The 26,885-nt window shown below is 39.9% G+C and overlaps 2 protein-coding genes across 3 annotated transcripts in view; one reads left to right on the forward strand and one right to left on the reverse strand.

Moving 5' to 3' along the window:
- Positions 1-20,237, forward strand: part of LOC115728294 (activating signal cointegrator 1) — a 28,932-nt gene extending 8,695 nt beyond the window's left edge. Inside the window, exons 4-5 of one of the 2 annotated variants that reach the window (XM_048281161.1) lie at positions 19,621-19,869; positions 19,936-20,237. In XM_048281161.1, the coding sequence (XP_048137118.1) occupies positions 19,621-19,869; positions 19,936-19,971 (285 nt within the window). In that variant the 3' untranslated portion in view covers positions 19,972-20,237. The remainder of the gene's footprint in view (positions 1-19,620; positions 19,870-19,935) is intronic. The other variant, XR_007198891.1, reaches the window with a different exon arrangement.
- A 2,447-nt stretch (positions 20,238-22,684) lies between these two features.
- On the reverse strand, positions 22,685-24,800 carry LOC125315617. Its single transcript, XM_048281077.1, has 2 exons — positions 24,215-24,800; positions 22,685-22,787 (listed from the first exon to the last, which is right to left on the reverse strand). Coding segments are annotated over exons 1-2 (537 nt in total). The 5' UTR covers positions 24,751-24,800; the 3' UTR covers positions 22,685-22,786.
- Positions 24,801-26,885: the final 2,085 nt, after the last annotated feature.

The raw sequence follows: 26,885 nt of genomic DNA on the forward strand, positions 1-26,885 counted from the left end.
TGAGCCTAGGGAACAACCTAGATGGCAGCGGCAATTTGAAGATGAATATGTGTCCGATACGGAAGATGATCGAGATGGAAGGTTTGGGACGAGGAACGGATGCCGAGGGTTTAGAAATCGAGAAGATGATGAACTTGGTAACATCAAGATGAAGATTCCATCTTTCCAAGGAAAGAATGATCCTGATGCATATCTAGATTGGGAAAAACGAATGGAGATGGTATTTGACCGCCAACGATATTCGGAGCTCAAGAAGGTAAAAATTGTAGTTGTTGAATTCACCGATTATGCTATAATATGGTGGGATCAACTTGTGACTAGCAGGAGACGTAATGGTGAGGCGTCGGTAGAAACGTGGGATGAGATGAAAGCGGTGATAAGGAGGCGCTTTATACCAAGTTATTACCACCGAGACTTATTCCACAAGGCTGAGAATCTCACACAAGGCAATAAGAGCGTGGAAGAGTATCATAAAGACATGGAAATTGCCATGATCCGTGCTAATGTGGTAGAGGATCGTGAGGCTACAATGTCACGATTCTTGAGTGCTTTGAGCCGAGATATAGCAAGGGTGGTAGAGCTGCAACATTATGTTGAGTTGGAAGAATTGGTGGATAAAGCTATCAAAGTTGGGAGGCAATTGAAGATGGACCGAAATTACAAGAGCGGTGGAGGTTCAAGTTCGAATTGGAAGCCCAATTGGAAGAGAGATGAGAAGCCCAATTGGAAGGGAAACAACTCTAAGGCTGAAACTTCAAAGGAGAAGGAGAAGGATGGCAGAGTTGGTTCGAATCCGACTTGAGGTAAAACCGAAAATCCTAACACTAGAACTCGTGAAATTAAATGTTTCAAGTGTTTAGGTAGGGGTCATATCGCAAATCGGTGTTCTAATAGGAGGGTGGTGATAATGATTGGACCTGGAGATGTTCAATCCGAAAGTGACGGGGAGGAAGAAGATGTTGAGATGCCACCGTTAGAGGACTGTAGCGATGTTGAGATGCCAGTCAAAGGTGAATTGATGGTGGTTAGGCGTTCTTTGAGTGTTCAAGTTAAGGAGGAGGGGCATCACCAACAACGAGAAAATCTGTTCCATACAAGATGCTTGGTGAATGGTAAGATTTGTAGTTTGATTGTTGATGGGGGTAGTTGCACGAATGTAGCAAGTTGTACCATGGTAGAGAAGCTTGGATTAAGGACTGAAAAGCACCCTAGACCATATAGATTGCAGTGGTTGAATGATAGTGGAGAAGTGAAGGTGTCAAAGTAAGTCCGAGTCCCATTTGAGATAGGGAGATATAAAAACGAGGTGATGTGTGATGTTGTACCTATGCAAGCATGCCATCTTTTACTTGGTAGGCCATGGCAGTATGGTTGGAAAGTACATCATGATGGGTACACCAACCGATATTCGTTGGTAATGAATCGGAAGACTTACACTTTGGTACCGATGACACCTACTGAGGTGTATGAAGATCAACCGAAACTACAACGTGAAGTCGAGAGGGAGAGAAAAGAAAATTCTAAGAAGCAAGGAAAAGCAATGGTTGAGAAGAGTGGAGTGGTAAAAGCCGAGGGAAAAGGAGAAAGGAAAGAAAAAAAGGAAAATAATTTCTTTGCAAAATCGAGTGAAGTGAGGAGAGCTTTACTTATGGATCGACCGATGCTTGTACTTTTGTACAAGGAGGCATTGTTTACTACTAACAAACTTAACCCAAGTTTGCCTAGTTTTGTCGTGTCTTTATTGCGGGAATTTGAAGATGTCTTTCCCGATGAGATTCTCGGAGGTCTACCATCGATTCGAGGCATAGAGCATTAAATTGATTTGATTCCTGGTGCGCCATTACCTAACCGACCCGCATATCGAAGCAATCCCGAGGAGACAAAGGAACTTCAGCGGCAAGTTAGTGAATTCTTGGAGCGAGGATATGTGCGAGAGAGTCTTAGCCCATGTGATGTTCCTGTTTTGTTGGTACCGAAGAAGGATGGGTCTTGGCGCATGTGTATTGATTGCCGAGCAATCAATAACATTATGGTAAAGTATCGACATCCTATTCCTAAGCTAGATGATATATTGGATGAATTGCATGGAGCTTGCATTTTTACTAAAATTGATCCGAAAGTGGTTATCATCAGATTAGAATGAAAGAAGGGGATGAATGGAAAACCGCATTTAAGACTAAATATGGGTTGTATGAGTGGTTAGTCATACCATTTGGTTTAACGAATGCACCTAGTACTTTCATGCGACTTATTAATCATGTTCTACGTGCTTTTATTGGTCGATTTGTGGTTGTCTATTTTGATGATATCTTGATATATAGTCAAAGCCTTGATGACCATATTGAGCATGTGCGAGCTGTTTTGTAGGTTTTAAGAGACGAACAATTATGTGCTAACCTAAAGAAGTGCTCTTTTGTGACTAACAAATTAGTATTTCTAGGGTTTGTTGTTGGTGTTGATGGAATACGGGTTGATGAAGAAAAGGTGAAAGCAATTTGTGAATGGCCAACACCTAAGACAGTAGGAGAGGTGCGCGGCTTTCATGGCTTAGCCGGTTTTTATCGGAGATTTGTAAAGGATTTCAGCACCATCGCCGCACCTTTAACCGAGGCTATCAAGAAAAATGTGGGTTTCATGTGGGGAGAAGAGCAAGAGAGAGCATTCAATCCGTTAAAGGATAAGCTAACTAATGCTCCTTTGTTGTCTTTACCAAATTTCGGTGCTACTTTTGAAATAGAATGTGATGCTTCCGGTACGGGAATTGGAGCCATGTTAATGCAAGGAGGACGCCCCATAGCTTATTTCAGCGAGAAATTAAACGGCGCAACATTGAATTATCCAACTTACGATAAAGAGATGTATGCTTTGGTACGAGCTTTGGAGACTTGGCAACACTATCTATGGCCAAAAGGGTTCGTGATCTACACCGACCATGAGACTTTGAAGTACTTGAGGGGGCAGCAAAAGTTGAACAAAAGACATGCCAAATGGATGGAGTTCATTGAGACTTTTCCATATGTAATCAAGTACAAGAAAGGTAAGGAAAATGTGGTAGCCGATGCACTTTCTCGAAGGTTCTCAATTCTAACTACTTTAGGAGCAAAGTGTCTAGGATTTGAGCAAATCAAAAAATTATATACTGATGATAATGACTTTGGAAGAGTGTTTGAAGCTTGTGAGCATGCTGCGTTTGAAAAATTCTATAGGCATGATGGATACCTCTTTCGTGAAAATAAGTTGTGTTTGCCTAGATGCTCTTTGCGAGAGTTGTTAGTGCGATAGGCGCATAGTGGCGCCTTAATGGGACATTTTGGCATAAATAAAACTTATGAAGTACTGCAAGAACATTTTTATTGGCCACACATGAAACGAGATGTCACACGTATTTGTGAGAGATGCATTGCTTGTAAGCAAGCTAAGTCTACAACTAAACCACATGGCTTGTATTCTCCTTTGCCTATCCGGACGCATCCTTGGGTTGATATTTCTATGGATTTTGTGTTAGGATTGCCTAGGTCTAAGCATGGTAGGGATTCTATTTATGTGGTTGTAGATCAATTTTCCAAAATGGCTCATTTTATACCTTGTCATAAATCTGATGATGCATCGCATATTGCTGATTTATTCTTTCGTGAGGTTGTGCGTTTGCATGGCATGCCTAGGTCCATTGTTTTTGATCGAGATACAAAATTTGTTAGCTACTTTTGGAAGACATTGTGGAAGAAGTTAGGTACACGGCTTTTATTTTCTACTACTTGTCATCCACAAACCGATGGTCAAAGCGAAGTAGTTAATAGGACTTTAGGGACTTTATTGTGTGCTATCATTAAAAAGAATATTAAGTCTTGGGAAGACTGTTTACCTCATGTTGAGTTTGCTTATAACGGGAGCGTGCATTTTGCTACTAAATTCACACCGTTTGAGGTTGTCTATGGTTTTAATCCATTAACTCCGTTAGATTTAACCTCTTTGCCTGTTGATGAGCGTGTGGATTTAGATGGTGTTAAGAAAGCTGAATTTGTGAAGACTTTGCACGAAAAGACGCGGCTGAATATTGAGCACAAGATAGAGCAATATGTAAAGCAAGCCAACAAAGGGCACAAGAAGGTAGTGTTTGAGCCCGGTGATTGGGTTTGGGTTCATATGCGTACAGAGCGTTTTCCCGAACAACGACGTTCTAAGTTGTTACTGCGAGGGGATGGACCATTCATGGTGTTGGAGAGAGTCAACGATAATGCCTACAAGCTTGATCTTCTGGGTGAGTATGGTATTAGTGCTACTTTTAACGTTTCTGACTTGACTCTTTTTGATGCGGGCGATGATTTGAGGGCAAATCCTTTGCACGGGGGAGGGAATGATGTGGGCATTGAGCCCTATCATGGAGGAGGTGCTAGGGACCCATTATCCTATCCGCTAGGCCCCATCACTCGAGCGAGAGCAAAGGAATTCAAGCAAGCTGTCGGCGTCATGGTTCAATATCTTTGGAATAGAGACAATATGGATTCGAGACTTAAAGATTCTGAAGCTCCTTGGCGCAACAATATCACTTTTGGTTACAATGACTTTGGGACGCTTGGAAATGAGCCACTGATCAATACTCACTACTTTAGTAGTGATTGACGACGTTTTTTAGCGTTTCGGAATCATTTAGATGGACTTTTAGGTCTTTTTCTATTTTTAGGCAAATTTTCATTAATTAAGGATATTTTTGTAATTTTGCCTCATTAGGGTTAGCACCCTATATAAGGGAGCTTATAGGTTTCTGATAACGCAACTTTTATTTAGAATATTATATAGAGAGGTTTTATTCTTTGAGTTTTCTTGAGGACTAGATCTTATCAAGGTTTCCTTGTGGCGATCGAATTCAACTTATCGAGCAAGATCGCGAATTCTCTTGTTCGTGGCGTTATAGCGTTGATTGGTGGACATAGGTTCATCAACAGGTCGTGTTTATACTGAGATTACCAATCACGGGTTCGATTGGGGGTTGAGGTTAGCAAATTCGCAACTCCTAGATCTTCGTAGAATGATCAACTTCCGCAACGATTCACATCAACGGGAAAAACACCATGCCTCCCAAAAAAGATAAAGGCAACGCAGTTGCCAAAGCAGATACTTACATATGTTTATGTCTTTAGCATGACCACTTGATGAAAGAAATGGTGGAGGGAAGCGGGACAAATGGACCGATACTACTAGAAGGATTCCTCTTTGGATAATAGGTACTGTAACTAGTATTATTGTGATCGGTTTAATAGGAATTTTCTTTTATGGTTCAAGCAGCACAGTCTCCCGAACAACCGAGACCTTTGATATCCTCAAAATAACCCTCCACTTCTATATCGATATCTCAGTTAGCTTCCATACTCCCCAAAAATATCCTCAAAGACTTACAAAAGTCTTTGGATGCGGAACTTTTGATACCATAAGAGGTATTGTCCCCTTCTCCTTTAAATACAAAAGGGATTTCAAGTGAGGTGGTTATTAGGCCACAAGCAACCCCTCATATTTCCAAAAAGAACAACTATTTCTCTCCCCCTATGGCTCTGATACCATATGCACACAGGATCTTGGGGTCAGAACGAGATAGAGTGATAACTATTGATTGTTAAAGTAACTATGAAAGAGTTCGGTTACTCCTATATCCAAAAAATAATCAAAATAATCAGTTCAATTGTATGTAAGTTCTATTGTAAATTGAATTAGATCTATGCAGGTTATGATTATAACTATTTGTTTACAAATATATAATGCGAAAAGAATCAAGATTCCAAGCATAAAAGTATGAATAGTATGTAACTGTATGAAAGGGGAAGAGAAAAGAGTAAAACGGTAATGTAAATGCATATATAAAAAGACAAACCACAAGCGGTAGAACTTGCCGATTGTGGGGTATGTAAATTAAATAACAGGAAGTAGATACAAAAATGTAAATGCATATATAAAAAGATAAACCAACCACATGCGGTAGAACCTGCTGATTGTGGATATGTACTGGATATGAGAAAGTATTTCTTTATTGAAATGAATTGAAAGTTTATAATATGGAGAGTAGCAAAAAGATAAAAGGATCAGCAGATCTGGTGCTTAAAAGTGCAAATATAAAACCTTAAAATCCACAAACCATCAATAGATCTAGAATTTTGAGGTGAGATCAGGGAAAATATCAAGATATACTCACTGGATCTGACTCCAGGAAGTGGGTATGAAAGGCTTAGGTGGATGTGTATCTAAATGGAAAGTATCAAAGAGGGTTTTGGAGAGAGAAAAACAAGAGCATCATCTGGTGAACGGATCCACATCCTCTCATCTTTAGAAAGAACATCCTGCTAATATCAATATATAATATATTAGGGTTCAAACGACCTATTTCTGTTCTAATAAGCAGTGTAGTTTTTCTTACCAGAGTAGAGTGAAGATGCTGGGTATGCAGTTCAGGGCGCCTCTGAGGATCAGCCAATCGCTGCCACCTTCACTCTTGGTCGGCGCCAGGAAGGTCAAGCCCATGCACGAGACGTAGAGGTCGAACACGGGCACCCACAACGGACCCATGTGCAGTCTCCGCTTGGCTTTGGCCACCACGTCCACAGTCACCGCCCCGCCTTTCAACGTGCGCACCAGCACCCTCACACGCCAGTCGTTGACTATGTCCAGCTTCGATAGAGCCTCGGCTTGGACCGTGGTCACGTTGCCGGGGCCCTGAGTGAACGTGGGGATGGGGAAGGGAGGGGAGAGCCTGAGTTGGCCTTGGAAAGTCAAGAGGAGCTTCACGCGAGTGTACTTGACGGCGATGAGCTTGCTGGGGTTCTCGACAGAGAGAGCGATGTTCCATCGGGCGGAGACGTGGGAGGTGGAGATGTCGAGGGACGAAATGGAAGAGGTCTGGTCGATCTGGAACTCCGGCGGCATCAGGGCAGGTATGGCCAGGAAGATGATCATGAGGAGGCCGAGAATGGCGGGGAGACCGTATGCGATGCAGCGGGCCACGATCATTTTGGAAATTGTGGGCGACGGGTTCTTGGACCAGATTAGGGCTTATCTCCGTACCGTCGTTTCTACTTTTATAGAGGCTTTTGGGTGTTGCAAAGTCTCCTCTAGTCTCTCGAAGAAGTCCCTTCACGAATCACGATCCTCCAAGTGGAAGCAGAAGCGCAGTTGTTACGTATAGAACACCAAAGCCCACTACCTTGTATTTCCAAGTCTTAGTCTTAAGGTCAAAGTCTAGCCTACCCATGCGAGAGAATATTATAATACTCGAATATCAAATCACATATTCATATGAAAGCTTAATTGTTTGCAGTGTTTCTATCAAATCTCTAAGTTTATTTTAAATGAGGAGATAATCATGTGTTCTCGATCATGTTTACGACGAATCCGATTTCAAACTCCATTTTTTAGGGGTGAGGCCATGCAAAACACACGAGTTAGAAACCCGAGTTTTGAGGAATTGTTGCCGATATTCTTGTGAAGAAATCTTGAGATCCAATATGTATGTCATCAAGGTCTCATATAGTCTTATATTTTGTGATATTACAGTGATAAAAGAAGCTTTCGTATCTTGAATCTTGTCCCTAGTTAGGCACTGTAGTATGTTCATTGTGATCATGCTCAGACATTATCATATTAGACCCATGAAACCTAGAATTAAACAACACTGACAAATCAACAATTACTCGTCCCTTGTTAACGTCTAAAGGGGCATTTTTTTTTCTAGGGAATATACTAAGTCATAGTCTTGAATTTTCCTTCATGTAAATTTTCTTCCACAGAATATGAAGTGTCATTTCTTAATAAATTTCACTATTTATCATTTCTAGTAATCTTATTATCTTTATTTTATTTTATTTTATAATTCTGTATGTTTATTCCAACTACATCATTTGATTGATTTATTTCATTTGTGGAATAATATTTTGTTATGCTTTTTCTTATGGCTTTGGCTATGGACAATTGGTATAAAAACACACATTCTTCTGAAAGACTTGCCCCAATTCATAGGCATGTCCAGCAAATAAGGGAGATTTGGTCAAGCTTTTCTATGAATACACTGCGACACGATAAGATCCTCCCCGTAACCAAATCATGTAATCGCACGATGCTACAAGAGTGCAAAAATGACTTTTGTCCCCAACAGCATCATCCTTAGAAGGAAAAAAAAAAAATTTCGCCACGTATTAGTACATTTTACCTCTATATTTTTGGGGTTATCTCAGACTGTCAATCTATTTCAATAATTTGATTTGTTTCAATCATCTTTTCGTAGTATTATATTATATGAATAGGCTTCGAGCCGAGAAGAATGACTTTGTCAAAGCAACACAATACAAGGGTTAACGGTGCGTTTGGACACCAAGGTTGGTTATGATGTTTCGACAAAAAAGAAGGAATAACGTGTATTTTTCGTTGGGAATTTCCTTGAAAAAATCTTCACATCTTCCCACGATTATATTAAGTCAATCCCAATAGAAGTTAAAGAGGGTGTTTATGCTTGTCGTGTCCTTTATATGGAAATCAAAGGACAGTGGGCCATTCTCTTGGCACAAACTGGTGAGAATTTCGCTTAGCATGAAATTGAGCAAAATGCCACTGAATTGTTGTTGCGACCTAAAATTCAGGAATTCCAGGGTAATGAATTATCAAATTAATTATTTAACTAACCTAACTAGGACTCTCCCAAGTCCATACCAAATCGCAACTTAAGGTTCAATTAATTAACATGCAATGTATTTTGAATCTGGAGTTGCCACTAATCATTTAGTGCAGATCGATTAAGAACCTTAATAAAATAGCGAGAGAACTATTTTTTATTCCTACGAACTAGAGATTAAGAGTTTTGGGACTTGATTAGGCTAGATAACTCTAACGCCCTTTTGGTACCATTTTATTTCATGAAAAATCATTTGAGAAGGCAACATTAATTGATTTTAACTTAAGTCACTAACAAAGGTTATCATGCGAGTGCATAATTAATTAATTAAACATCCAGAAATTAATATAATCCAGGGAGCATGCGCCACAAAAATTACATTTTTGAATTTTTTCGATTTTTTATATGAATGCATATGATGCGTGAGTTCTATCCTAAATAATGCAATGTCATGGTTTAAATGCAAAGCTAGGCTAGATGAAATGCAAATTAAATTAAATGAATGTATAAGTGAGACTACGATTAAATTAACTACGTGACACGTAAATTAATTAAAACCTATACATGCAATTCTAATATGCAATTTAAGCTAACATGCAACCTAACATGACATGGCAAGAATGATGTGGTGGCATAGATGACATGGCAAGGATGAATGAATTTTTTTTTTCGGATGAACTTATTTCCTAAAAAAGAATATGCCAAAATAATTTTTATCTTGCATATATTAGAGTTTAAATTAACCTAAGCCCTAATATATTAAGATAGATTATTTTAAACATAAAATTCTATTTAAACATGCAATTTCTATCCTAAAATGCAGTCTAATCTAATTATTTACAAAAAGGATTAGATATGCAATTATCTACATTGTGCTATTTTTGAAAAGATATGCAATTTTCAAATATGGAAGGTGAATGAATGCAAATTTTTTAGAATTTTCGAGATCACATCATGCGACGGATATATTCTAAAAAAATATGACAATCAAACAATTCAAGTCAAAATAGGAAAATGAATATGTCAATCAATTCAATTAAGAAAGTGGATCTATCAACCAAGTTTTGAAATATTTCGCAAATATTTGAGTCAATATTTAATTCGTAGTCCTACAATTAATGATTAAACCCAAATCCTTGCCTAATCAATCTTAAAGAAGATGGACTTTCTCGATTATATGGCAAGTTACGGATTAGGAAAGAAAATTTTCCTAATCAACCTATATTTGGAAAAGATATCCACTTTTATGCAGTGTAATCGAGATATGTGAATATATGATAAGATATGCTCGAATTAGGCAAGTGGATATTCAATTTCACGACAGGAAATATTTACCTTGTTCTTCAAAACTGCACTTTCCTATTCAAGTTTTTGCAAAGCTTGACGACCAAACTTAGCAATTTGGACTAGCCGAGAGAGATGATCCACGAATGTGACTCGCCGTCGGTGGGACTTCAAAGGAACACGCACATCTTCCAGAGAAGGCTACTGAGGGAATCATGCCCAGTTGGACCAAAAGACAGTAGCTCGATCGAGTCCCAAACAGCGGCAGAATTTGATCCTCGGGCAGACAAGAAAAGCAAGAGACCCGCAGCAAAGAAGGACCAGTGAACAGCAGGGGTACCGTATGAAATCAGCAAATAAACGATAAACGAGCAGCAGAAGGAACTCCAATCAGCATAAAATAACACCGAATAGCAAGGGACAGCAGCAAGGACAGATTGTCCTTCACGTTTCCAGCAGTGAATTCCCTAGTGCAGTAGTAGTGCCGGGTACTGTACCTGGTCTTCTTAATTCGGTGAGGTGTTGGCCGCAACATGGACAGGGGACAACTCAAAACAAAGACTACCATAGCAAAGATCAGCGGAGAAAAGTAAAGGACAAAAGCACCAACGCTTGGTACCGCAAAGGGAGAAAAGATAAAAAAGACTATAGCTCTCGGCTAGAGGGAATTTCCGAGAGAGCTTCTCCTCTTTTCTTTCCTCTCACGTGATTTTTTTAGAACCCCAAATCTCTCTCCCTCTCTCTCTCTCTCAAGTTTCTGAATTTTTCTCTGTGAGTTTCCCCCTCTTCATCTCCAAAGCATCATCTCTTTTTATAGGCAAGGGAGTCTGAGGTGCCAAGGAAAGAAGGCCGATATTCTTTCCTCTCGTGGATGCTCCAAAAAATATGTAACATTTCTCTTTCCTTTCTTCTTTATTGACCGAATCTCTTTTCCTTTATTTTGTTATTATTATCTTTTTTTATGCATTGCAAGTCCATATGACCTCAAGAAGAACGTGCCATCCTTTCTTGTCTTAAAAGATATATTGCTCAAATAACAGGGCAAAATACGCCTTTACGCGTGGGATTGTCTCTTGTGCAATATTTCTTTCCCATTCGGGAAAAATCTGCATTCTCGAAAGATCCAAGATCTTTTCACCAATTCTCTTGCCACCAATGGGCTTGAGTGAATTTCCATCGTTACGGGGCTCAGTCCGGACAATTAAGTTTAGAGATATCTATCACCAGTCCAAATTGAGATGCCAAAAAATTGCAAAATTAAATGTGAATGATGAACTATTATTTTTTGTAGGAACTAAAATAATTCCTGATTTTTTTTATGCAGAATAAAGAAAAATCAAAATTTAGGTGTCAACAATTATCCTGTTTCGTAAGGGTACCCACCGAAGTATTTTGAAATGAACTTGAGTTGAAACTAGCCTTTAACAATCAGATAGCATATTATTGTGCCTAGCGTTATATGGAGGTCTTTAGACAAGGATTGACCCGTCTTGTCTCTAGTGATATTCTTGTCCCGGTATGTCTTTGGAATCAACATGGTACCGATAGAAAAGCAATGACATAATTCTTGAACGAAGCAAACATAAGATGATTAATCCCAGAAGTGTAACAAGGTCCGTGCTTAATAATGCTAATAATCTCACTTGTGACTAATAGATTGTCAGATACTTCCTCAAATCAATTTTTTCTGAAACCAGGCTAAAACCACTCAACAACGATATCGCTCTTCTTGCCATCATTCAACTTGGTAATATTTTGAAATAGTTGAAAGTTTTTGAGGCTCTATTTGTTTCGCGAAAAATGGATAATATAAAAATATTTTCCTAAAAACATTCGCTTGTATCATTTACAAAAATAAATGAATGAAAAATATTTTATCGTCCACGAAAATACTTAGACATAAATCGTTATGGATAATGAAAATATTTTTCATTAACTAATTATTTCAAGTAATACATGCGATTAATATTTGGAAAATATTTTCTAAATCATTCGCCAAACAAACGAATCCTAAATGCTCCATTACTTTCAACAAAAAAAGGGAAGACCGAAAGAGAGTTTCGGCGCCCGTTAAGCTTTCCAGGAGATGCATGGGTAATAAATATTCAGCACTTTTTATCTCCAAATGATGATGATCAACAGATGATGTCGTAACTTTTTCTAGGGTTGTCATGGAAAGAATCTGAGATTGTTCTCCGGGATTTCGTCTCTCCTTTTTCCTTTTCCTTAAAGGTCTTTTGCTTCTTATTCCATGCAGGAAGAGAATGGTTGTTGAAGAGCATTGGTGTTGAAAGTCGTCCCTCGCTAATTTGGAAGTCTCTTGTCAAGTCGATAGTACAATCCTGTGGTTTTGGAATGAGATGTCGATCTTATCCTTAATGAGTAATTCTCTCTTTGGTCTTAAGAAACTTTGTTAAGTTAACGCAAGATTTAGGCTCTAAGTTTGATTATGAATTTCGCTTATCCTTTAACTCTATGTTAGCATTTGTATTTATAGTTAGAATAGACTAACTAAAATATTTTGAATTTTGAATTTTGAATTAGTCCGTTACAATATTAACTACATGAGATAACTACATTAATGGAATTAATTTTGAATTAGTCTGTTATAGTATCAAACATTACTTAACAAGCCCCCGCAAGCTGAAGGCGGTCTCCTGGATGAACTTCAACTTGGATTTGAGTAGATCATGGCAACACCATACAAGAGGATTGGTCAAGATATCCGCTATTTGGTCACATATGGATATGAAGCGAATCTCAAGTTTGCAATGTGACACTAAATGGCGGATAAAGTGAAAGTCTACTTTGATATGCTTTGTTCTAGTCTGAAAAAGTGGATTCACTATAAGATACGTTGCCCCTAGGTTGTTGCACCAAAGGTTAGGGGGTTTTGATTGAAAGATGTCCAATTTGTGTAACAGCGATTGCAGCCATACCACTTCGGCCATGGTGTTTGCCAATGCCCATTACTCGGATTCGGCTGAGGAATGTGTTATGGTATACTGCTTCTTAGGTGACCAAGAAACTAGATTTTGACCCATATAAATTGCATAACCTCTTGTTGATCGTCTATTAGTGGGACAACCCACCCAAACCACATCATTGTATACGTAGAGTTTTGTGGTGGTTTAGGAACTGATGAGTAGTCCATACGAACCAGTTTCCTTTAAGTAGCGTAGGATGCGTTTCACTTACACATCCATTATGGTTCGGTGGAGGAGATTTGTAACATATTTTTATTGTGACAAGAGGAGTCCGGATGGATGTTTGACCACCTCAATTCCAAGGAAATAATTACGTTCGCCCAAGTCCCATATGGAGAACTCCTTGTTTAAGCATTTGATAGTGTCTTGAATAAATGTTGGATTGGATCCTGTAATAACAACATCATCAATATAGATGAGCATGTAAATGGAGAAATTGGACCAATGTAGCATAAAGAGGGAAGTATCAGTTTTCGATCCAATAAATCCCGGTGATTTTAAAAAGATGCTCAACTAGTGGAATCAAGCCCACGGTGCTTGTTTCAATTCATATAAGGATTTTTGTAAGTTGCATATATTGTTTGGCTATTTTGTGTCAATGAAGCCCCGAGGCTAGACCTTGTAGACTTATTCAACCAAGTTACTATTTAAAAATGTGTTGCTAACATCCAACTACCAGAGTTTTTAGTTCTTTGTCACAGCCAATGAAATAACTATACGGATGGCGGTTGTTTTAACAATGACATTAAACGTTTTCGTATAGTCGATCCACTCTCGCTGATTGTAGCCCATGACCACTAGGCGGGCTTTGTACCGATCTATTGTACCATTTGCATGTGTCTTGACTCGATAAACCAATTTAGATCCCACGACATTTGCTTTGGGATTAGGTGGAACCAAAACCCATGTTCCATTACGCAACAAAACATTAAATTATTGGAGTATCTTCTCCCTCCATTTTCCATGTTTATTAGCTTTAGTGAAGCAACGTGTCTCTTCTTTAGAGCTCATTTTAGTTAAGTTCACATATGGTAATGGATATTTACTTACGGGCTTTGGGTTTTGATAATGGATATTTACTGAGGGTCCTTGGTGCTTGATAAACCGATTGTGGAGGAATCACAATAGCCTGTTGTAGTGAGGCATCCGAAAGAGTCTCATTAGAAACTGCACCAACAATAGGCAGACTAGAAATGAACGTGTTATACATTGAAGCACTATTAGTATTTAATAATATCGGTGATGGTTCTTCAAAGGTGGGTGGGGGAGGCATTAGAGGTGGGATAGAAGGCGGGATATTACTATTAATACCAGAGAGTGAGTATGCCGAAAATTCAATTCTTAATTTGATAAAATCCTCAAATTTTGCCCTGGTTAAATTTGATCTTGAAAGTGCTTGATTTACTTTGAGAAAGGATAAATTTCCCTTTAAACTCAATCAATTCCCAAGAGTGTCACAATTCAACCAAATTAATGAATGAGTCTCAAAAAATTCACTTCCCCAAAGTTTGATTTTCAGTTTTTGTCGCGCAAAGATCATTCTGACTTTTCTTGAATAAGAAAAAAAAAAGGTTTTCTATGTTTACTCATTAAACAACCCTCAATCCATGCAAAACAGCGTAAAAGAACACAAAATACTCACATTTGCGCTCCCATTCAGATTTGCATGATTAGAAGTCATGAAACGTGCAAAGATGACTTGAATTGGATAGAAAAATCGTGCGAACAATGTATAACAGCATCGAATGCATGCAAATCAGTAACTAAGAAGACAAAAAAAAACACTTTTTCGCTTCTGCAAAGATCTTGACAAGTTGATGATTATAGAGCAAGCAAAAAACGAGTCTTTTCAGACCAAACAACATGTATATAGTGTAGAAACAGCATTGAAACAGCAATTAAATTACACAGAAAACATGCTTGAAGTACTCATCAGTTGTGCTCGAAGTTACCTTGATTCGTAGCGCAAAACTTGAGCCGATTCGTGACGAGAAGCAAGCTGGGCAGCACCTCTACAATGGACTGGAATACAGGCAACGCGTTGGCAATTTATGGGACTTAGACGGATGACTTCAATGGATCTCTCTAGCTCTCTATTCCCTAAAAAATTCTACACCTCCCCCTTTATGTGAGCCAAGGTCTCGTATATATAGAGCTTCAATTCAGCAATCCTAGTTGGAGTAGAATTAATCTTGAACCATTGGATTATCAACCCTAGCTAGAGCAAGATTTTTTATGAACCGTTAGATTTAGGTTTTCGAATCTAATAAAACTCTAGCTAGATAGGATCCCCAAATCATTAGAACTCTTGAATTATTTGAACTTTGAGGAGTCCTAATCCACTAGGACTCTATGAATCTCGGCCAAAGGGGGTCATGATGAAAGAAATTGCTGAAAATGGCCTCTTTTGTGGGTTTAGAATGTAATTTTGGGCCTAATTGGGTTCTAGTTAATTAAATGGATAATTAACTAGAGGCTTCACTCAATTAAATGTTCAGAATGGGCCAATTTGAAGTTAAAACTAGGTCCACATTATCATAGGAATTCGGTACACCCATGAGCTAGCCTTGACCGAGATTTTCAATCACATTATGGGCTCATCTCAAATTTTTAGGCTCTAATTAAGGTTTCTCTGAATAATGAACATTTAACTAAAAACCTTAATTATCAAATTAAGCCTGAATAGACAGAATTGAGCTCAAAACTAAGTCCCATTGGCCCATTACAATTCGGCACCTCCTCTTGCGATAATCAAGATTCTCAAGCTGAGTCTGATTTAGTTGCCGTCAAATTAAGCTCAATTGACTCATCCTAAATGCAAGCGACATGTATGACTGATAGAAAATAAATATACAGTGCATGAAAAGTTCTTTTTTTTTTTTTTCGAGAATTATGACTAATTCTCATTTTATGCTTAAATAAATGATTTGCTAAAAATCAAAATTTAGGTGTTAACAGTTGGTCACAGGCCCGTCAAATGGGTGAGTTGGGTCGAGTTTAGGTAAATAATCCTACCCCAAGTGCCTCGTTTAAACCGTTTATAACCTATTTATTGCATGCGAATTTATCGATTCATACCCGACCTATCTTGGGATTCATTTTTAGCATTTTTTCTGCTTATATTCTTGCCTTTGAATAATGTGTGGCTCCATGGACTAGTTCGTCGTTCGTGCGGGAATTCAGGGGTCGGGTTATGGACGGGGAGATGAAGGTGGTGGCGAAAGTTCGACTCGGGCCATCCACAAATCATGAAACTAGTTCGAGCTTTGGTTTTGGTTAAATATAAGCGAAATTTTAATATATTGGTTAATCCCGTTTAATAACACAACATTTAATGCGATACTTTCGGATTTGACTATCGGATTTAATGCGATACTTTCGGATTAGACTGGAAGTTTTTTCACTTCACTGGAGTCGCCGTCGCCGTCGCCGTCTCTACCGGTGGCGCCGGCGCCACATCCTTGGTGTCAAAGCTGAGCCATCCTCTACTGCATCGCTCATGGTTGGCCCGAGCCACTCCTCTACCGTCACTCGTCCTGTTCTGGATCTGGAGTTGCGCCTCCGTCGTTGCTCCTCCATTGCCAAGGGCGACAGATTCAGCCACCCACCTCCCTCTTTGTGGGTATTCTTCCGAAATCAACCCGATGAAGAAGAAGAAGAAGAAGACTATCATAGAAAGAATCATAAAATATCGCTGGGTAGTTTTCTTCTTTGTGATGGTTCATTACAGACCCACCTTCTTCCTTCATGTTAGAATTCGGTGCACAATCAAGTTGAAGTAAAGTATAAAGCGAGAAAGAGAAATTGAGACATAAAATTTTATCGTGGTTCATCCTTAAATTAGAGTTATGTCCAGCAGAAAATTTCACTATAATTAGTACCTCGCAACTCTCGTGTTTTCGTGTCGCAGGAAAGTATGAATCACACTCCAACGCTATGCCTCCCTTTCACTTTCCATGGAACCCACCAAGTCTGTCTCCCTTTCACTTTTCCTCCGACCCCAAGTATCAAACCAGAAAAAATCGTTCAAAAAAAATTGCTTCCTTGTCAATCTTTTTCAGAATCAAAGAAACCCCAAAAGATTGACCAAAAAAAAAAAAAAACAAACAAACTCCAATGGAGAACTGGAAGACAACGAAGGAGGCAGCGACCAAAAGAAAGAAAGCCCAGAAGATCGACCCAAAAATTGTTCCTTTTCTCCATGGTTGATGTTGAATAATAACGCGCGGAAACTAGCCGAGATCTTACAAATAAGTTAATGCGAAAAACTCAGAGAAATAACGATGAACAATAAAGGACACCGGATATTACGTGGTTCGGTTCGAATATCAGTACCTACAAGAATAATCCACTATAATCGGAAAATCGCAGTTATAATCGCTCAATACGTACGTATTTCCCGTATCTAAATTATACCCAAACTCAAAGTATTCATAAATAAATAATTTAATTGGATATAATAAACTCACGAAGAAATCGTCTAATGTTCGATTCTCTGCAGGTTCTCGTACGGCGGCTCTAATGCATCGTCTGAAGCAAAAAAACAGAACTCCACACCTTTATTTTGTGTGCCCTATTGAAGAAGTCAACAAATTATCTTTCACTGGGCCCACAAAATATTCTTCGTGGCTTTTAGATGATATCTTCACTGCTTGTGCGGCTTCCACAAGAAAGAGGTAAAAAGCAAACCTTAACTTTTTGTCTTCTTTCATTTATTACTCCATGGGCCCACAAGATATACTCCAAAAACAGAATATACGTGTGCACTTCTTTTATTCGGCCGGAGGAGTCCACGAAGCCAATCCGATCAAATCTTGCACATTTCAAGATTTTTCATCTCCGTAGAAATTCAAACTCGAGACATAAAAAAAGAATAACAGTCGAGTCGCTTGCAGCAAAGACGACGGAGGAGGTGGTGACTGGACGCAACCTGGACCAATGCAGGTGATGGCGAGGGGAGCGGTGGTCGACTGGTTGTGGACGAAGGAGTAAGAGAGAAATAAAAAGTTTTTAATTTTTATTCCACGTTAGTTTGCTGTTCTTGCACTCTCAAGTTTTTCGTGGCGTGGTAGTTCTAAACTACTGAATATTTTTTCCAAAATAACAAGGAGCTCAAAAGGAAGCAATGAAATATCCATCTCCAAGCAAATCGTGCCAAGAATGACAAGGGGACACCAGCTAATTTCTGAAGCAAAAAGAGGCAAAACCCCACAATTTTTCACAACGGTGGGCAAGATCAGCTAATTTTTCTGGGCAGGTCACGTTCATCTTTTGGGGAGTGAGAGTGGAAAGTAATGAGAAGTCGGGAAGATACAGAAGGGAGATCTCTAGGTCGGACACAAGAAAGAGAGAAAGAGAGTCGGAGAAGTGAATGCTCTGTTGCAAGAGATGTTTGAGGGGGAGAGAGATAGACTGAGGTATGAAATTAGCCGTGTAGCTCCGAGCCCTAACAGACCCTTCCTTGGCGAGTTTCGCGACTCCCTTGACGGCTGATCGGAAGATACCATCACCGCCGGAGATAGCCGCGGGGAATGGAGGGTATTGAGACAGGAAGTGTGAGGCGAAGAAGGAGAAGAAGAAGAAGATGGCCATGCATGAGGAGTGTGGCCGAGTGAGGCAGCAAATGGGTTAAGAGGGTTGTAAACGGGGTCCATTTGACCTCTTTGTTTTGTAAGCTCATTATACTGGCCTGCGAAATTTAGTATGGTTATTAAATGGATTTTGGACCCATCTTGACAGAGTCTAGTTTTCACCTAACAACAACATACGTGGAAATCCAACCAACCTGTCTTCACCGAACTTTCCTCCTGAGGGTGGTTGCTGCTGAATATCGTTCAACTGCCCAAGAACAGAGTCAGCTTTGTGCGTCGCTTTGAAGTTGATGAGGTGATGGTTTTCTTGCGGAAAGAGTGGTTTCCGGTGGGTCGGTATGGCAAGCTGCAACCAAAGAAGACGGGCCATAGCAGATCAAGAAGCCAATTAACACAACAACCATGTTGTCGGTTTGTTTAGCATATCTCTCACTTTTAATGTTGCTAATGTTTACAAGTACTGTTCTGATGTTGAGCCATTATACCCGCATCCTCCAAATAACTCGAGGATGAGGTTGAGGATTATGGCATCGAGCCTAACTGCTGCGACCATGCCCGTAAGGTCTATCTTCTCGGTTGCTCAGCGAGGCGTAGGGTGACATATGCTTTGATTTGGGAGACACTGCTTGCTGCCATGTTCCTTGATTGCGCTCTTGTATCTAAACATAGTCTCTGATATTCACTTCTTAAAGAAAGAATTAGCGCTCGGAGGTGGCGCGCAGCTTCTTTATACGAGCTGTCCTCTCTCTTTGCTGGCAAAACTAAAGGGATAGCTCCTTCAATACTTGATAGCTTAGCCCTCTTCGGCGCCATGCTCATCTTGATCGTGCAGTTTTGTTCGTATCACCACGATGGTGTGATGGAACCGTCAAATGCTCGATTCAGGTGTAGAAGTTTGTTTGCAAAACAAACAAAATATGTCCTTTTCTAATCCCACATAGGATGGAAGTGAAAGCTTCCAATGATCTTTTCTTTGCAATGATCAGAGCGAAAGCTTCCTACATGTTCTTTAAACCGCTAATAGTATCATTCACAAGTGTTCAATGTTTTGTTTTCTAATTAGTAGTTTCAGATGTTTTAATTAAGCTAGCATGATGTGGAATGGGTGCAGGTCCTCTTTAATGAAGATGAAGTTTCAGAAATGGAATCAAGGAGCAGCGTATTAGAGCCTCCAGACGGAAGGGAAGTCAACAGAATAAAACCAAACCCAACCCTTAGGATTCAACCAATTTTCATAGATCCAGGCCTGATGAAGAAGCCGGATAAGGCTAAAGTGCCGAACAAGAGTGTCGAGAGCGGGTTATGCTTGGAAATCACCGGGAGGGTGCAACACGAGAGAAACGAATTGAAACACTTCATTGCTGAGGAAAAGACCTCAAATGGAAAGTCTTGGCACGGGCCATCGGTGCGTAGGGTATTGCATACAGAAGATGGAGCGGAATGTTCTTTAGAATGTAACTAGTATGTAGCATCAAGGTAATAGGGGTCTGCTAGTACTTGTATCGTCGGGAAGAAAACCTTAAAACTCATCATTCTTATACGACGACATCTACCGGTATTCCGTAGATACTGCAGTTCGTTCGCTGCCTTTCAATTCCACATTTTTCTGCCACCTATGCGAGGCCGGAGCGGCAAAATGAGAGTATTCTGTTTTACGTGGATGGGTGTAACTCTGGAATAGCCGCTCCTTTGGAAGCGAAGTATGATTAAAAGTTGGCTATTCTTCATCCAAGGAGTGAGCAGGTAGTATAGACTTAGAGCAGAGCACCCTCTCTGCTTATCTTTCTGAGTTTCTACCATTAAGCAGCACTTCTGCTTCCCAATTATGAGAAATGTCACGGGCTTGGTCCTGTTGGTTAGATTTTACGTAAAGTTGGGAGGGGAGAGTGAGACTCGAGACGAGCGTAGCGCTCGGAGAAGAGCCGCTCCGGCCAATCGGGTTAGCCATCGGCCTCCATCCTCGGCCTCTCTTTGACAAAGTCGCGAAGCTCCAAGCTCGGTCCGGGTCTAGCTTCAAAGGAACAGACACCAGACAGTGTTCTTAATCTAAAGCATCACTCTTTTTTAAAAAAAAGAAAAAAAAATTCACTCCAATAATCTCCACAAGCGCCCACAAGAAAAGTAATGTCAATGTAAACCGGGCAAGGCTTCACCGTTAAGTTCACGTTTATGAGCAGCAAACGTTGTAATCTAAACACAGAATCTGCAAAGCATTCGAATCAAGGCGCGCTTAACTATTCAGTCAAATCCTTTAAGCCCGACTCCGTTGCTTCCTTTGCAACCGAAAATGCCGTACGAGCTTTGGCGATGACACGTAACGAAAATTGTGAGCTCTTTTACATTATTATTTTTTCCTTTAATTTTCGAATTTTTGGGTCATAGGCTGTTTTAACTAAAAGGGAAGCATTTGCATCTTTGATATTGTCACGTATGATGACCAAATAGGAAGCTGGACCGTCGTGGATACGAAAGAGAAAATAGATATGGTTTTTTGTCCGGCCAAAACTTTGAGATTATATTTTTTTTTATAAAAAAAGGGCCTTCGCACCTGTGTACTTCGAGGAAATTGAGGATTTTGCTTGACAAGAACATACTTTCCACACCTTATAGTTCTTTTTTTTTTTCTGTCCAATAGAAAATAATTAATGTGGAAGAACATGTTGCTTCGAGGAAATTGAGAATTTTGCTTAAGGACCGTGTCACTGTCCCTTCTTTTATCTACACAAATTTGTTCAATTACTCCTTTTATTTGTCCGATGGAATGTATGCACCAATGTTGGCGATAACGATTGCCCCATGAACAATATAGTTTTAGAAATAGATGTTAAGAGTGGCTTGAATAATCAAAACATCGCAATATAAAAACATCCATAGGGATAATTGTCCAAAACATCCTAAATCTATTGTATGGCGATCAATTTCGACCTAAAGTTTTCAATAGTTTGACAATTTAGTCCTAAATCTTTTGACGAATTGCCAATTTAGTCCTAAACCTTCTCAATTGTGCCCATTTAGTCCTAAAACGTTTGATGATTTGCTACTTTAGTCCTAAACCTTCCAACGATTTATCAATGGATTTTTCTATTTATCTATTTCTTGACTCAAAATGGGAGTAGGTTTAGTCATTCAGGACAATTTTCACTAAAAATCGTAATTTGACTCAAAGGATAGTTAGCGCCATTCATCCTACTTGACACGACGACGTGAACCATTTTTGCGATTATGTTAATTTTTTTCTTTGAAAAAATAGCTTCCTAACCCTATCTTCAAAACAAATATCTTCCTAATCTTATTGCGGTTACAAGAAGTCACATTAACAACAATTTTCTATTATCTAGTAACACTTATTTAAAAGAATGGAGAGCCACCATCGCCATCTTCTCCTAAGCATCAAAGGAGCTCATCCATCGACAATGAGCCCGACATTGACTTATGAAGAATTTGAGAAAGCCCTGGTTCGACTCCTCTAATTTTTTTTTTTTAATCTTTGTGAAAAAGTTCTTTTTTTTTTTTGCCAGTTTCTTTTTTTTTGGTCATAAGCTTGCTTGTTCCTACATGGCACATTTTCTTTAATAATTAGAAACATTGCATTTTAGCAGAAGGGAGCACTTGAAGTGATCGATACCCACACTCGAGAAGAAGCGGAGAAGATCTTGTTGGAGGTAATAATCATAGATAAATACATTTATCCATTTCGATGATCTATTAATACCCAGAATTCCAAAAAGGAAAAAAGAAAAAGCAACTCTACTCTATGAATAAATTAACTTCTTAAAATAGTCTAAGTATAAAACGCTTACGCTTTGTACTTTCGGGTAACATGCAACAAAATTAATATTCGCGATTCAAAATTGTCCTTTTTAAACACAAGGAAGTCCAACTTAGAAAGAAAAAGAAACCAGTGGCAGCGATGAAAAATCCACTAATAACCTCATGGACCAGGTAAAATAAGAGCCGAAGCCTGGACAATTCAGTGGTTACAAAAGGTATACGAGCTTCGAGATTATATGCGAATGCATGATCTGAAATGAAGTTAAAGGGACAAAACACGCAAAACCTTGTATATCAACATGTAAAATGCAAACTATTTCTTCGACAGCAGATCGAAGGTCCTAAATATCCAGAGAATACATATATGTTCGAAAGTAGTACAGCATTAACTAGTAACAGCATTTGCGACTGAGAGGCCTCAAGATTTCAAGTACTTGCCAAAGTAATAGGCTAGGAAAGACAACTCCAACCGATGCTCCAATTTGCAGAAGCCAGAGCCTCAAGGATCTGAAAAAAGAACATCAAAACACCTGAGGAGAATCAAACCTTAATTTTTTATATAATAAACAAGAATAAAGAAGACAAGATGATGATTATTAGTTGATCATGGAAAATATCTTCTATGAACCCAAAAAACCAAAATAAGAAAAACGAACGTCCAATCTTTTGGAAAATGAAAATCAACACCCAATCGTTCCCCACCGACGATCTTCTCCGTTTCATCACCTCCCGAATCACGGCGACGGCGAGTCTCTTGGCCCTGAAGGTGGACAGAGCCGATCTCGACATCTCCTCCTTGTCCTCGCCGGAAATGGACATGTTGCTGCTGAAGCTCAGCCTCCTCGACAGAGATCGTTTCCAATGGTGGAGCTTGACGCGACGTCGAGCTGATGCCTAGCCATGGATGCTGACCCCGGCGTTGACCTACGCCGCCGATGCTTTTTTCTGTTTAATCTCGGTGTCGAGCTACGTCTCGACCATAGACGCCGAGCATCACCCCCAGATCTGGTGGCGGCGACTGGACCGCGGCTGTTGATACGACAGTGAGGCCGGGGGGACGTCTTTGAGCGCAAAAATAGAGGAGGGCGAAAACAGAGGAGAGCGCGACATGGGGAAGAAGGCGGAGCAGTGATAGCGATTGGCGGCTGGCCTTTCCGGAGCGTGGCGTGTGTGTGAGAGAGAGAGAGAGATTTTACTTCTTTAAATTCTTCATTTAAAATTTGATGAGGTGACATGTGTTGGCCTTACATCATACGAACAGTGCATATTTAGTTAAGAATTACAAAACATTTTTTTCTTTCTAAGCGACGAACAATAATTATCAATTTATTTTTAAATTTCGATAGAACATCGAAAAATATTATTATTTTTTTTAGAAATGTCTTTTTGAATATCATTTTCAAGATATATCAAATTCATTGCAAATCAAAGGGAATTAATCACAGAAGCATGTAATAACAAAATCTTATAGAAGCACTTCCCAACAACTTAAAAAATAATAATAACAACAACTCGAAGCAAAAGTTTCTCATTGCATCTTATTTTGACGAGTTATCCAGGACAACATATCATATAATCACACTAGGAATGTTAAAAAAAAAAAAAACCTCGAGTCAAATCGACCCGAACAGAAAATATTGTATCTTTTAAAATCGGGTTTTAATAAGTTAACTACGGACAACCCGAAACACAGACCGTAACAACCAAAGTATTGTCATTTTATATTATTCCTCGATTTTGACGCCGATTAGTTTCGAGCTTGGACAAAAGTCACTTTAACTGGAGAGTGAGAAGCGAGAGATGGGGGCGGTGATAATCGACGGCTCGTGCCACTGTGAGCGACGAGGAGCAGTTCAAGAAGAGCGTGGACAAACAACTTCCACGATACGATGATAGTAAAACAAAAGTAAGCAGGAACTTGTAATCATTCTTACCAGAGTTGAGTGAAGATGTCGAGCGTGCAACTCAGGGTGCCTCCGAGGATCATCCAATCAGCGCCGTCCTCACCGTCGATCGGAGCCGTGAAGGTCACGTCCATGCACGAGGCGTACGCGTCGAACACGGGCACCCACCACGGACCCAAGTGCAGCCTCCGCTTGGCTCTCACCACCACGTCGATGGTCACCACCCCGCTCTTCAAGGAGCTCACCAGGCCCTTCACGTCCAAGTCATTGACGATGCCCATCATTGACAGGGCCTCAGCTCGGACTGTGGTCACGTTGCCGGGGCCCTGAGTGAAGGTGGGAATGAGGGAGGAACGAGAGAGAGCGAGTCGGCCATCGAAACTCAACCGGAGCTTCATGTGAGAGTACTTGACGGGGATGAGCTTACTGGGGTTCTTGATGGAGAGAGCGATTTTCCATCGGGCAGTGACGAGGGAAGTGGAGATGTTGAGGGAGGAAAGGGAAGAGCCCGGGTTGAGCTGGAACTCTGGGGGCATTAGGGCGGGTATGGCCAGGAAGATGACCATGAGGAGGCCGAGAATGGCGGGTATGGTGTATGGGATACAGCGGAGGAGGATCAGCTTGCACCAGCCGGACGGCGGTGGAGCCGGCTCTGGCGGCGACGCCGGATTATTACCGGCACGGGGTGGGATGGCGGGGAGGTCTGTCATTTGGGAGGTTTTCTTGTGTGAAGTTGTTTTAGGGCACGGAATGAATTTATGCTAAAGGGAAAGTTGACACTTGCCACGACCCTTCTAACTTAGGGGTTCCTAGATGACTATTGATTGTGTGTACGATGCAATGTGACGGACGTGATTGGATTATGCACAAAAGTTCAATATCACAAGAATAATTAGTAACTCAACAAACAAGGCTAAAATAAGCGGGCAAATTTTGCACACAAGTTTTAGGAATTTTAAATGATAATGGCAAGGACTTAGTTGCAAACTCAACTTACGCTCAAACTTTTGGGTGATTGTCGTTAACTAGTGCTAGTGCGGTCACCAGTTTGCAGCGCCTTGTCCGTCCCGAAGTCCCGTTCTGCAAGAGTTGGAGTCGCCCACTCATCAATTTAAGAAACTAGTCTAATTGGACACCTAGGTGAATGTGCTAAGTTGCTCCTAGTCTAGGATCACAACTGACACTGACACACAAGACAGGAATATTAAAAAGGTTCTGCCCTTTATTCTAATGCGTAGGACCCATCCCAGCCTTAGAAAATATTAGGAACCGTCGGGGAACCACATCAGCAAATACCCACTCCATCCATCGTGCGACGCGTGTCGCACGGGCCCCTTTTTCAAAAAAAGAAACTTTCCTCTCTCTTCCGTCCGTATACAATATTTTCTCATCCCAGCCTAGGTTTCCCTGTCCTAATGAAGCACATGCCGAAGGAAGCACATGTTGTCGCTTGCCGTCGATTCGTGGGGTCATGACATCACCGATACATGCCGGATGCGCGTTGTAAAATTCTAAATTTCCTCGAAGTACACCTGTGGGGAGGAGGAAGGCCACCTTCTTCTTCTTCTTTTTTTGTTTAATTAATCTCAAAGTTTTGGCAGGACAAGAAATGGGGACATGGGATGGTGGCACATTAGATCCGTGGCGTTGAAAGCTTTTATCATTCACCATCGTTTTGCCCGGAAAAAAAAAATGAAGAAAAGGTTACCTAAAACTGGTACAATATTATCCCAAAGGATAAAATAAATTTGCATAGTGAAGAGATGTCCATAAATTGGTAATAAAGCAATGTGGTCTCCGGAGAGTTTTCACATGATTATTAATTTACTTTTAGAACTCACACACCCTCCTCCTATTGGGGTGTGCATGGCAAAAATTCTACTCTAGAAATCAACTTCTTGCCGGAATTTGATTTTTCTACTCCTTTTTTTTAGCAAAAATTGAATTTTCCTACTTTTGAAAAGAAGTAAAAATTTTTTATTTTTAGCTTCTTCAAGTAGCTCCAAAACGACTTATGGAGCAAAAAAAAAAAAAAAAACACTTCTGAAATAAAAAAATAAAGTTACGTAACAAAACGGATTTTTGCTCTAGAATTGTTGTCATGCACGCTCTTATTTGCCAAACCTAAAGAAAAAAGAACGATGTGTTGACAAGTTTTTTCAAAGAGGTTTGTCTTTATCCAAATTTTCATTAATTAAATTATTACGTACACTATAGCTATCATGAAAACTTTCTAGATAAAAAAGTTACGAAGATTTGTGAGAAATGTATTGCCAATTCATGCACAGTAACAACAAAAATGAACACTTTCAAAAGATGGCAAAGATCAATCCTCATCTAGACACTTAAATAATTGAAAGGCAGATTTGGTTTCTTCTTACAGTTAGAGTCGTCATTAGTTGTTTTAGGAAAGCTGGGAAAAAGACAAGCACCTATTGAAATAGGAGGAGGTGGGGGATCCGTGGGTACTGGGTGCTATTGTGTGGGAACGTGCAAGTATAGACAATCGATTGGAAAATTCTCCCCTTTTTCCCCCTTTGAATAGTCTCATAGGGGACATTCGGGCCGAAGAACCCCATTGTTGATGGTGAGAAATGTCATGAGACATAGACGAAAGCGTTACTTAATATCATAAGCAGAGAAATGATCCAACTCCAACAAGTTGAGGAAATACAACAAGCATCGAATTTCATTTGTTAGG

Source organism: Rhodamnia argentea, chromosome 6 (assembly GCF_020921035.1).
Source record: "Rhodamnia argentea isolate NSW1041297 chromosome 6, ASM2092103v1, whole genome shotgun sequence".
NCBI classification, from domain to species: Eukaryota; Viridiplantae; Streptophyta; class Magnoliopsida; order Myrtales; family Myrtaceae; genus Rhodamnia; species Rhodamnia argentea.

What these genes read in the sequence shown, in the direction of transcription:
- LOC125315617 (XM_048281077.1), bottom strand. Translation starts at nt 24,750, where the DNA reads ATGGTCATCTTCCTGGCCATACCCGCCCTAATGCCCCCAGAGTTCCAG.